General features: G+C 44.7%; 1 protein-coding gene across 3 annotated transcripts in view; it reads left to right on the top strand.

Annotated features, from left to right (window-relative positions):
• Nucleotides 1–13,106, top strand: part of IRAG1 (inositol 1,4,5-triphosphate receptor associated 1) — a 104,861-nt gene that overhangs the window by 58,408 nt on the left and 33,347 nt on the right. For all 3 annotated transcript variants that reach the window (XM_037522663.2, XM_037522662.2, XM_037522664.2), the window contains 5 exons: nt 194–271; nt 985–1,037; nt 1,249–1,296; nt 2,604–3,221; nt 5,722–5,800. In XM_037522663.2, the coding sequence (XP_037378560.1) occupies nt 194–271; nt 985–1,037; nt 1,249–1,296; nt 2,604–3,221; nt 5,722–5,800 (876 nt within the window). The remainder of the gene's footprint in view (nt 1–193; nt 272–984; nt 1,038–1,248; nt 1,297–2,603; nt 3,222–5,721; nt 5,801–13,106) is intronic.

Genomic DNA, 13,106 nt, shown 5'->3' with positions numbered 1-13,106 from the left:
ATGATCTGAGTGCCCTTTTCCAACTGGCAGCAGGGGCTATGGGAGGAGACTTACAATGCCATCTAGTATCAGCCCTTGACCCCAACAAGGCAGACCCAGTTCCCAGGAGTCAGAGACACCTTAAAATATGTCTACATTAAGCTGAAATTCTAAGTCGTCGTGAATGCTGACCAATTTCTGTCTTTTTCCATAGCTGTTTCCCCAAACCTCAGCCCTGGAGCTTCTCCTGCATCCTCTCGGAGCAACTCACTCACCGTCCCCATACTACCTGGTAAGGTCCAGGCCCTCAAGCATTTCCTACCTTGGTCTCCCCCTTTGGTTAACAGCTCAGCTCTTCCCCTGACCTGACAAGGACACCTCTCAGCTCCCTTTCCCCCAGCCTGCAAATTACCCAGCCAGGATCCCTATGTGGCACACTCCCCAGCAGCTCCTGGGCCTGACTATGCTGCCCCAGAGATGGTAGATGTGCTTTCTGTTGGGTGTTTGGGCCAGTGTAGGGTGGCAGGGGTAACCCAGGAGGAGGCAAGCCGGGGGCAAGGTTGTGGGAAGGTGCTCTCTCTGCCCAGAGAGAACTTAGAGACGTTACCTCAGCTCTTATTTGGAAAGGCCTCTATTTCAACCACTCTGCTTTTTGGTTTCTCCCCTTTTGCTTGGCGGTATACAGGGCCACATCTTCAATGGGGGAAGGGGGAGGGCGCCACAGTAGCCTGCCCTTGTCAGAACTGTGGGGCATGCTCAAGATCAAGTCAGGCAGCTGGGTTCAAATCCTGGTGCTGTGTGATCTTGATTTTCCTCTGCCTCAGTTTCCTCATTTGGTTTCTGTGATAATTAAATGAAAGCTCACTGAGAACTTGGAATATGGAAAGTAAACCACAAATAGTGGCAAGAGAGGACATTCTGGGGGAGGTTGATGTGGTTTTGCTAACGGGACAAATGAGGATCTGGGGTGGTAGACATCACTCATCAGTGTCTGGACCATTCCAGGTTTGGATACATGCAGTGGCTCACAGTCCCCCCTTCCTGGAGCACAACCACAGGTAATGGGGCTCCTCTTGGGGTTTCTGTGCTAACAAGTCTCCCCTCTTACTCTTTAACATCTGAAAGCGCCCTCCATCCACCCGTGACCCACTGGAAATGAGGGTACTCTGTGGCGGAGGACTCATCACTGCTAGGGGCTTCCTTGAGGGTATTTCAAGAGGAGATAAAATCTCTTCACATTGCTAACTGACTTATGTTTACTTTATCCAGCAGAAGGGGAATGAGGCTGAACTCTTTTCACCTCACCTTGGTGAACCTGTAAGTTTGAACTCTACCTGACTTAGCTGATTTGGTTTTGGAAGACATAGTCTCCCAGGAGACTAGGCTGGCCCCAGGCAGCCTGTGTGTGTGTGTATACGGGCAGAGGGTTGAGGTTGAGGAAGCCAGCAGGTCCCTCTGCCCTACTGTGACTGGAAGTCTGAGGAGGAGGCGGTGAGGAGTGAGATTCAGTAATGTCCATACTCCTGTACCTCCAGTCAGACTTCTTGCTGGCCAGAGACTGCTGGACCCAGTAGCAGCCTGGCAAGACTGTCCCTCTTGTCAGATCTAGTGAAAATTGCAGGAGAGCTCTAGTCTCTAGTTGGAATTCTTTGTGGGGGCCACCAGGAAAACCTCATCTTTGCTGACAATGAATAGAAGAGCCCCACTCCTATAAAGTGCTCAAGGTGGTATGAGGTCCACAGAGAGCACAGGTCATCCAGAATTTGGTCCAGGATAGAGTTCTCTGTAAGACTTTCAGCACACATGCTTCACAGCCACACAAATATACCGACAAAGACCCACAAGTTCCTCACACAGCAGGTTTCCCTTGGGAATGGAAGAAAAGCGCTTAGCACTTCGAAGCTAAGTGAGCTATTTTCTTTCTGAGAGTCATCCATTGATCCTTTTTTTAAACTTATGTTTATTGAGATAAAGGAGGGTTACATCATTGTTTCATCAGGGGTTATAGGTTTAAACCTCTACAAATATATATTTTCACACCCTGCCCACTACTAGTGCTCCAATAATCCTCCACCACGGATTCTTAATCTCTTGGATAATAGAATTTTCTGAGAAATGGTTCAAAGCTATGGAATCTTTTCCCAGAAATATATATACCACACACACACACACACACACACACACACACACACACATTCACACATAACTTCAGAGACTTCACAAACCTAATGGGAAATATGAGTTCCTACAAATTAAGGACCTTGTCAAGAGGAGCCAGGACAAGAACGTGGAGAGCTGAGTCTGAGCTAAAACTTGTGACCTCAAACCATCCTTTCTATTCTACTGCTGTGAAGCTTCACAGATTTTGCATTATAGGTCCCATCATCCTATCTGTTTTTTTTGGTGTTTTTTGTTTTTTTTTTTAACAAACCTCAGACTTGTCCGTGGGTTCTCTTTAGTGGTTCAGAAATAACTGAGAAAACCTCCACTCTATCAGTTCCTCTCTAACACATTCATGTACAAGTATGCCCTTTGGCAAGGTGGGTGGGCAGAAGCCCCACAATGAAAGTGACCCCACTTATCTACTCCCCAATCGGGTGACAGCTCTACATTTTCTCTTTCAGAATGCTCCCAAAGGACTAGCTGACCGGAAGCAGAATGACCAGAGGAAAGTATCTCAGGGCAGGCTGACTCCTCGCTCTCCCACAATTGAGAAATCCAAAGACATTGCAATAGAACAAAAGGAAAACTTTGATCCCCTCCAGCATTCTGAGGCCACACCCAAGGGCCCAGCTTCTGGCACAGGTAGTGTGGGGAAAATGGCTCTGAACAGCCCCCAGCCTGGTCCTGTTGAGAGTGAGCTGGGCAAGCCACTCCTGAAGACAGCCAGGGAGGGCAACCCTCTCCCCAGAGGCCCAGCCCAGGGATCTGGAGGGGTGGCTCCTTCAACCTCCCCAGGGAAAGGCGCAGCTGGAGAGACAGGAACATCCAAAGGTGGCTCCAAAGCTGAGCTTCGGTCCCCTGTGTCCCGGCCCCCCCTGCTGCGGGGAGTATCCTGGGACAGTGGCCCCGAAGAAACGAGCCCCCGGCTGCAGAAAGTGCTTGCCAAGCTGCCGCTGGCGGAAGAAGAGAAGCGTTTTTCAGGCAAAGCTAGCAGCAAGCTGGCCAAGGCACCTGGACTCAAAGACTTTCAGATACAAGTGCAGCCTGTGCGGATGCAGAAACTGACCAAGCTCCGAGAGGTGGGTGACTGGGGGCCAGCTGGGCAGGGTGTGCACTCCTGGTCTCCCCCAGGTTGATGACCTCTGGGTTGAACTGGTTCCTGGGCAGCTCTGTCTGGATCTGGGCATTGTAGGGGAATTTAAACTTCCCTACTCCGAGAAATTGGGCCCACTGTGCAACATTTTCTTCACAAACACCCGTTTCAGCTGCTTTTTACATCTCTTACTAGGGGGAGGTCACTCTAGGACATAGTTGTCACATAAAGCCACATTTCAAGGGGAAGTTGTGGGTCTGGAGGGACACATGGGCCCCTCAGCCCTAGGCTGTGTTATCTCCTCTAGCCAGAGCTAGTGGCCATAAACAGGAAGCCCTTGATGGAGTGCCTTGTCATGCCTAGGACTGGGCTAGGCAAAGATGGAATAGTTTTTCCCTTTGTAATGCCCCCAAGCTTTCCTTTCTGGCACCTGTCAGTAAAGAGCCTCAAGTCCACCCACAAATATAATGATGGCCATGAGGGGTTACTCTCCCCCATCCTGGTAAATTTCTGCCAACATCCATGATGTCTGCAACTTTCACTGTCCATCAAACCAGGCACAGGGATGTTTCATGTGGTCGCCACCCTATTTATGGGGTGACTAGAAGGTATCCAGAAATGGAGAGGAGAAAGACCATGGTGAGAGGTAGAGAAGAGGTTAACAGGACAAAAGATTCCTTATTCAGTGCTCGCTTCCCCAGAGGGTCAACTCAGGGTACAGGCCATGGCAGCAGGTATCCACAGGATGGGACCCGGTACCTCCATAGCCGGAGCTGGACAGGGCTCTCCTGGCTCCCCTATAGAAGGGGTGTGGGGCAGGGAAGGAAAAGGGGCACCTGATAATAGTCAAGCACAACTGAAGGGTTTCTGTGCTAGCAGGGATGTAGTCCAAGGCTGGCCACTGTCCTATTGAAAAACCTTCCATAATACTCCGAATTAGAGACTCCAGGGAAGCTGGGAGCTGGCTGCTCTTAATTTTTGCACAGAAAACCCCACCCAGTTAGGAATATCTCACTAGCCAGTGGATCAGCACAGGGACTGGAGGGACTGCTTGTGCTGGCTTCCATTCCAGATTTCTGGGAAAGGTGGGGCCGAGGGAGTCAGACAGCCGGACATTTGCCTTCATAGACCTTTGGGCATCAGAGACCAGGCTTAGCTTAGACAACAGGCCACTCACCTTCACACCCCTACAAGTCTCTTTCCGCAGCAAAGAAAGTCACAGAGAACTCAAAGGCCCCACCCCGCTAGCTACTAGCCTGGAAGCTAAGCAGCCCACCCCCATTCCGGGTGCTGAGAGTTGAATGGTTTGGAGCCTTTGGCTTGCCAAGGAAATAGGTAAAGTGCCAGTCACTTCCATTTAGGCTAGAGCACCCTCTGCTGGCCCCTTCCTTGCCTCCTTTACCCAGGGGGCAAACCATTCAAGTGGCCTCAGTTCCAGAGGAACCTGAAAATCCCTTTTTTTAAAACAAAAAAAATTTTTTTAAGATTTGTTTTCTTTATACCTACAAGAACTGGGGTGCAGGCCAGAATGCAGCAGACAAGAGGGTTCACCAGAGACAGAGTAGGGAGCAGAACAGGTGGATCCACTGAAATAGTGTGAGGGGAGCAGCGGGCGAGACAGGAGAGGTCTGCTGTGCAATATGGGTTAGGTCCCTGGACGGGGATCGAACCCATGCCACAGTGACTGGTTTTAGCATGACAGTGCTGAGATGCAACCTCTTGCGCTACCAGGAAGGCCCCTGAAAATCCTTTTTTATAGCACAAATCACTTGGGCTATGTAGCTGGGTCAGGATTTCTACTTGGGGGCACTGGACGGGTACTGATTGACATAGAGCAAGTATGATAGGCCTACCTGTGCCTACCTACATCCCTTCCTCTCTCCCTGGGCTCAGCCTGCTGAGGCCCTAAGCAGGATAGTGGCTGCTGGGCCTGCTGCCTTAGGGCAGCAATTCTTAGGCCTCATTTGCCTGGAGAGTTTAACAACAAATGGCAGGTCACTGAGGAACTTATGGGAAGGGACCTCACAAGTCCTGGAAGTAGGCACTTACTGTCCAGAATGACAGGGCAGGAAGCTCTAGCCAGCTCAAACACTGCCATGAGGTTGTTTCCAAAATCAACCCCATATACATTCAGGGGACCTCCTCAACCCAGATCCCTGGGTTCTACTTCTGCTTTTCTTCCCACCCTCAGCAGGCCTTAGCTGAGGTGTGGCTGGCACCTCATTTGCCCTAAGCCCTACAAGTTTGTTTACAAAGCACACTAGGCCAAGGACAGTTCTTAATCCAAGAAATGTGGCCCTAGTGGTAGAGTTTTAGGCACCTTTATGTGCTACGGAGGCACTGTCATGGTGTCACTCAGATGTCACCACGTCATCACCATTCACCCACCTTTGAGACAACACTAGTAGCTGAGTGGCTACAGAGCCATAGATAGAACTGAGAAAAGAGTATCATTATCTGAAATACTGTCTTCTTTTCCTAAAAAGGAGCATATCTTGATGAGAAATCAGAACTTAGTTGGCCTGAAGCTTCCAGAACTTAGTGAAGCAGCCGAGCAGGAAAAAGGTAAGTGGGGTGGGGCAGATATGTTCTTCAGGCCAAGACTGGGTTCATTTTCACCAGATCAAAGAAGTGAATGTGTAAATACTAGACTTCCTGTCAGGGTCTCTGTCCAACCATGCTGTGGCAAGTGTGGGCCGGACACAGAGCAGGCCCTAAGTAAACATTTACAGATGAATGAATGAATCAGATGGCTTTCCTGCCCATTCAGAGCACCTCTAGCCCCTTTCCAACCAGCACCCTCCTCCAGACACTGCTAGTGCTCTCGAGGCTTGTGAGCACCTACTGGTTCTGGGCTAACCCAGGCCTGAACTTTTAACACTTCCTTTCTTCCTCACACCCAGGAAGCCACCCAAATAGAATGGTTCCTCTTTTCAAAACCTCAGAGTCATTTCTTGCTTTTCAATCTGCTGTCGCCACAAAGTCCAGACCTCAGTTCTTTCCTCCGGGTGGCTGTAAGTCTCCACCCACCCAGCCAGACTCATGTTCTGAAAATAAAACTTTTGGTCTCCCACCTTCTCCCAGGCCCTCTCTCCCAAATTTCCTCTCCTGGTGTCTCCAGTAGGATTCTAACCCTCTGAGATCTGGGATGAAGCCTACTCTCCGTGCTCCCCAGAGCCCTTCCTTGTCCTCATTCTCATTGTGCGTCAGAACTATAAGACCTGTTGTCAGGCTTAAATCCTGGCTTCTTTATTATTTCATAACCACACACCCCTCTCGGGGTTTTATACTTGTCTACATGGTTGAAACTGGATCTCAGGCAAACCTTTGTTCCAGGTTGTAAGAAGGAGAAAGAATGGTAGCCCACAGCCAGCTTACTTGCTTGCTTTCTTGACTGACTGATTAATAAGCAGGGCAAGAGCTGCTCACAACTCTTTAGCTCCCATTGCACTGGATAGTAATGGCACGGTTGTAGCCATTCCTAGTTGGATACTGCTGACCTTATGGCGGGATTAAACTCCATTCACATGGGAGGAGGGGAGAACAGGTATTGGTGGATGAACAAGGCTGCTGTCTAATGTCATCTTCTAAATCATTGTATGTCAGTGTTTCATTTAATACATATAGAACTTTCAATTGTTTTAATGACTTTTTAATGTAGTATCCTATTGTAAGAGGAACTATATAGATTGCTTGACCCATCTCTTATCACTTGATAAGTTGTTTTTACTTTTTCTCCCTTATAAGTAATAATACAATGAACATTTTCCTAGATGTATCTTTATAGAAATATTTAAGTTTTTTCCATGGGGTGTCTTAGAAGTGGAATTGCTTGATCAAAATTTGTATACACTGTCAACTTCAAAAATGAAGACATCCATTTCCTACAGTAACACCTCACTATCCAGCAGGGAACAAGATGGATCTTAGAAGTAGAAAAATTATTATTTTATACTGAATTTGACTCCTGTAAACATCAAATTTTAAAAAAGAAAATAAGCCATGGTGGGTGTTCAATACTTGCATCTTTCCTCCTATTTTCCTCATTTCTGAGATCTGAGTGGTAAAGAGCTCAAACTTTACCACTTAGCAGTTATACAGCCTTGGGCAAGTTTCTTATTTTTGATATTATTAGTTTGCCATCTGTAAATGAAGATAATGTAATACCTACTTTACTGAGCTGATGTAACGATTTTATGTGATACTGTTCTTTATTTCAGCAGGAACTTGACATATATTCTAATTCCTACCCTTAAGGCTGTAGAACTCTATCTTGCCAGCGACATGGTATATTGTTGTATTGTGTATTTCACAATGTGTAGGAGATATGGTGGGCAACCATATGTGCTTGATATCTCCACAATTGCGACTTCCTTGTGTTACATTCTGAAAGCCCCATCAGAGAGCTAATGACCTCCTCTACCAGTGCTGCGGGAGTCCTCTCTGGGAAACGGCGAGGCTGGCCCCTTGCTAGACTCTAAATACAACTGTGCGTATGAGCACATGGAGAAAGCTTGAGTCTCTTATGATTGTTGACTATTCCTTTGAGAGACAGGGAAGATCCTTACCAAAAAATTCTTAAGTCTTAAGAACTTAGCCTGTCCTTCAGTTTCTGAGCACTAGAGCCTCTTTCCGCTGTTTTATGTGCTCTCTCCAACATGCTCTCTTCACAGGGACCATTTATAGGATGTTTGGGTCTTGACCATTTGCAGGTCATTTCAACCCAAGAAGTGAGACTGACTGTGGTTTGTTTCCTAAGCCACATACTGGCAGAGATGAAAAATGCTTCAACCCTGCCACTAAGGAGGGGGGGGCCTTGTCCAACCTATCATCAGTCCCTGCAAACTACCTTAACTGTTTTTTTACTCTGGCTACACTCCTGACACAGTTTATTCTAATATCCACAGGCAGCCAGAGGAATCTTTAAATGCAAAATCTGGTTGAGTGTCTTCAGAGGTTTCATTGCTGTTTAGATAAGCACTAGAATCCTTAGTAGGCCTGGTGTGGTTAACCCTGCTCACCTCCCCACTATCTTTTAGGGCTGCCTTCACCCTCTCTCTCTTTCAATATCCTGACTTTCCTTTAGCAACTCATTATTCTCTCTTCTTAATGTTGGCACATGCTATTCTCTCTACCTGGGATGCTTTGCCTCTCTTGAACTCCCGTTCAGTGTCAAAATATCCCCTTTCTAGGAAAGTTTCCAGCACCTCCAGATCCTTTTCCTTTGTAAAATCTAGCACAGAATAAAATTAAATATCTCAGTGTTTCAATGATTAAACTATCCCCATTGATGACAAGCTCTGAAAGAACAGGGTCACAGCAGCTTTATTCAGCATTGTATCACTATCTACAACTCCATTGTGGCATAGTAAGCACACTTAAAAAATATTTAGTAAATGAGCTCACCCTAATCTTCTAGAAGAGGAAACACAAGGTAGACAAAATCACTACAAGACTAGTATTAAGATTTTAAGAACATAAAGTATCTAGGAAGATGTAACAAAGTCAATAGGTGTGAGTCATGGCAGGCTTCCTGGAGCAACACCTTTGAACTGAGGAAAAGAAGGACATCCCATGTGTAGGGAATATTAGTGATTGCCATGTTCTGGGAAGAACAGAAGGGGTCACAGCAAACCAAAAGTGAACCATGGTTCCAGAGAGATGAGTGTCAAGGGTGGAATGTGGGTAAGCATCAGGACATGTGAAGGGTTTATAGGTCAGCTAGTGAGTTTGAACTTCATTCCAGATCCCTAAGAAGCCAAAGAAGTCTGCAGGTAAGGAAGCAAACTGAATTTGGAAATAATTTTTCTATACAGATTAGGAAAGCTGACCCGAAATAGGAGAGGGTGGGAGCAGGAAGATCAGAAAGAGGATAAGGAAAGAACTCGGTAAGAGGGGATGAGACTGTGGACTAAGACGGGCAGAGGATGGGAGATGAGGGAAGGCCAGTTCTGAGAGCTATCTGGAGGTCAAATTCTCAGGACTTGGTAGGGAGATGGGGTGGCAGGGAACACCAGGAAGACCACCAGGTTATCTGTCTACATGTCTAAAGAAATGACGATGCCGTTAATCAGGAAGGGAAGCACAGAAGAAAGAGCCCACTTAAGAAGGAAGACCTTGAATTCGGGCTTGGATGTGCTGAACATCTTCAGGGAGCAACTTGAATGCCAGTCTGACTGGACTAGTTTTGCACCCTGGCTCAACTACTAACTAATGGGATCCTGCAAAACCATTTAGCTGCACTTCAGTTTCCTACTTCACAGTTTCCCCAGAAAATGAGCTTAGCAGTATTTACTTCAAAGGGCTGTTGTAAGGAATAAGTGAGAAAGTGTACTAATGCATAGTTGATATCAACGAATAGTAGTTGATCCAGATGGCAATGTCTCGGAAGTGGGTGGGTACTTGGACCTGGATGTTGAGAGAAGTGTGGGCTGAGGCAGAGAAGCGCTGTGAATGGGCAGTCCTTTTAGACATCATCGGACAGGGTTCAGTGCATTTGTCATGGATAGGAACAGGTCTCCCTGAGAAGACATCTGAGAAAAGTTTATTCCCAACCAGTAACTTTGTCTTTTTTGGGTCACCCAGGGACTTATAGCATCTTTAACCAGAACCTTTAATTTTTAACATCTACATTCCATTCTATAATTATAATTTACATAGTTGTGTGTCCTTAAACTTAGATGTCCTTATATTATAGTCCCTTTATTGCAACACCCTTCCCATGTTTATTGCTTTGATTTGTCTCATTTGGTTGGATTTCATTATCTAGTTTTTCTAGAAGGTCTCAGAGGCCCTTGAATTTTAGCATGCTTGAAACTGTTGTCCTTATTCTTGAAAAACAACTTGCGTGGTTATTAATTCTAGATAACTCAGTGTTGTAGAGAAGTCTCACACCAACTGACTTCTAGCAGCCCTCAACCCTTACCTCTTCCTGTAGAATGCTTATTCTTTCTGTAAGGATAGCTGGTTTTCTTAACACTGTGCTCTTTCAATTTGCAAATTCAGTTTTTCCCTCCATTGGAGGGTTTTTTTCTATTATATCTTTGGATATGTTATTTTTTACTTTTATTTTGTTGACTCCTTCAGAGACATGATAATCCATAGATTTTTCATCAGTGTCTCCACAGCAGGTCCAGTATTTCCATCTCTAAATACTTTCATCTTTCCTTTGTATTCCTTGTGCTCATCTCAATCTCCCCTACCCACCTCACTAATTCTGTTTGAAGCTATATTTGTTTTGTTCCTTCATATTTGCAATATATTGGTTAGTTCAATATTTTACAGCTCCTTACTCACTTCTGTTGATTGGTCTTCATTTTGTTTCCTTAGATTATAATCCTTTTCAATTTCTATGTGAGTCTCTCATCTTCAATTTCCTATTTTCATTTTTTTCAGGTTCTAATATCTCCAATGTCAAAGCATTTATGGCATACATTTGCATAAAAATGCACTGATGTGTTCCTTGCATTTTTTCCATCCTGACATCTGTCTCCTGCATGTTTCCCTTCTTCATTCCTTTATATCTTCCTTCCATCTTTCTTTCCTCTTTGACTACAATATTTTTATAAAGTTGACCTGCTTTATGTTTTCATTTTATTTCTTTTTAATGTAGACATTATTACCCAAATTTTCTCTTTACCTAGATATATTGTGTAGGTCAATTTTCCCTCCGCCTAATCTGAAATCGCTATCCTTTCTGTAAATAGACAGCTGAAGATAGAGTATTTTGTATCTGCTTTGTTACTGCTTGGGTGATGAGGAAAAGGGCGAGTTCAGGTGAAGCTGTGGCTAGTGGTGTTTGAGGTTGATTTCTGCTCTTTTTCTTTAACTTTCTTCACAGTCCAACACTTGAGTTTATTACATCAAACTGGGAGCATAACTTTCTCCTTTGAGTGGATAGCAGTGGGATTATTTCACCAAATCTGGAGGCAATCTATGCCCACGTTTATTCTCCAAATTCCCAGAGTATCTTCCCAGCAGTCACTCTTACTTCCCCGCCAGGTAAAGGAAGGAGAAGAAAGGCCAAATCCAAGGAGTTTGGCCAGTAGGTTATTTTTCAGAAGTTTGTGTGTATGTATGTGGGCGGGGGTGTTGTGGGTACAACTTCAATTGGGGCTTTCCATGTGTTTCCTGCCACTCACTCCACCAGAGGGACTTGTTCTTAATTTATTTTCTCTTTTGTCTTCTATTCTGGTAAATCCTTCGAGATTGCTTGAGATAATTAGCTCTGTTAGCATATGGTGAATTCATTCTGCCTTTCCTCCCCCTTCCTCATTCATAAGCAAAGCAAGTAACAGCTTGGGCAGTTTTTCTTTTGTTAGAACATGGATCCTTCTATTCTAAAGAAACTTTCTGAATCTCTCATGCAGGCTCTCTGCTCATCCCTCTGTCTACTTTCCTTCCCATTCTGTGGTTCTTTGTCACCATTTTTCCTCTTACATCTTCCTCTCAGTACTGATCCTTTAAGGTTAAGAAGAAAGGATTATCAAGCCTGGGAGTTCTACATCTATTCCTAGTAAGTTCTGTATTTCTCTGGTCATTATTTTTAAAGATTATTGCCTTTTCTGCACTTGAGAATTGCTGATATATTTTGGTTGATTTAAAAATATGTTTATTGTTATTAAGTGGGTTGAGTTCAGGAGGAAGGTGACTAGTTCTGAGATCCACCAGTTAGGCAACTATTTTAGCAAGATTTGAAGCCCTATCTGTAACAGGGTGGTAACATATCTAGTCACTTTTTTATTTTTGGCTCAATCTTGGGGACTTTTCTAGGTAAAGGTCCATGATATGGCTTTCACTTGATTATTAGGCCTCATATGATTCAAACAATCATATTGATTTCTCAGGAGATTTCTAATTAATTGTCTCTCTGGTGGGTATAGTGGAAATACATAAAGGTAGAGTGAGGCAGGAGGAACACAGGTTTGCCATCTATCACTAAGAAATGTCAGAGAACAATAAATGCCAGGACAGAACCCAAGAAGTAGCAGATAACTAGGAGACTATCTAGTACAGTGTTATATCCAAAGAAGAATCACTGGCTACCCAGTCTCTGACAGATGAACTTCCAAACTTTTCTGGGATACCTTGCACCAGGAAATTCATGAACATGATTATGTTACTGGAAAGCTCAAAGTATTTAAATATTTGTTACTTTGAGTCAAACTAGACATCCACTTCATTTTGCACAGTTTCACTTGGTGACAAAATATTAGCCCCACTGAGACGGTTACCACCACTATGCCTGTAATCCTGATGTCTAGCCTGGCCTACAATTCGGCAAAATGATTAAGTCAGAAATCTGCTGGGTCAAAACTCCTAAGAGATGGCAAAACATGAAACTCATAAGAGATGGTAAAACATGGATAACTATAAACCATTGTATATAATAAAGAGATCTGATTTTGTTATAGGACAGGGAGAGGGGCAATTTGACTCAAGTAAAAGAGATTTCAGACTTTTAATCCTAAATATCCCATAGTAAGGCATAGCATAAAAATCATAGTAAGGCATAGCAAGTCTATGCTTCACAAATAACAATTATCAATGGCAGGGACATTTGCCAATGTCCTCTTGTGCTAAGAGCATGTTAGAGCACATCTGGACCTCTGAGGCAGCAATACCCAGAATGTGTCCAGGTAGGAGATGATACCTAGTGGTAGGGGCCTTCCAGGGCCACTATGAACAGCTGAAAAAATGGGGCTAGAGCTGGAGAAGGGAAGCTATGGAGTGGTATAGGTATAAGAACTGTCTTCAAGCCAGAGAAAGATTTATGGGAAAGAGGATACTTAGTTGGTTCTTCCTGTCTTCAGAACACAGACCCACATAGTTTGAGGAGATAACCAAAGGTTCTTCATTGAGGCATCTATAT

The sequence above is a fragment of the Talpa occidentalis genome, unplaced genomic scaffold (assembly GCF_014898055.3).
Source record: "Talpa occidentalis isolate TD23 unplaced genomic scaffold, MPIMG_talOcc4v2.1 talOcc4.3, whole genome shotgun sequence".
NCBI classification, from domain to species: Eukaryota; Metazoa; Chordata; class Mammalia; order Eulipotyphla; family Talpidae; genus Talpa; species Talpa occidentalis.
This window is presented reverse-complemented; position numbering and strand designations above follow the sequence as displayed.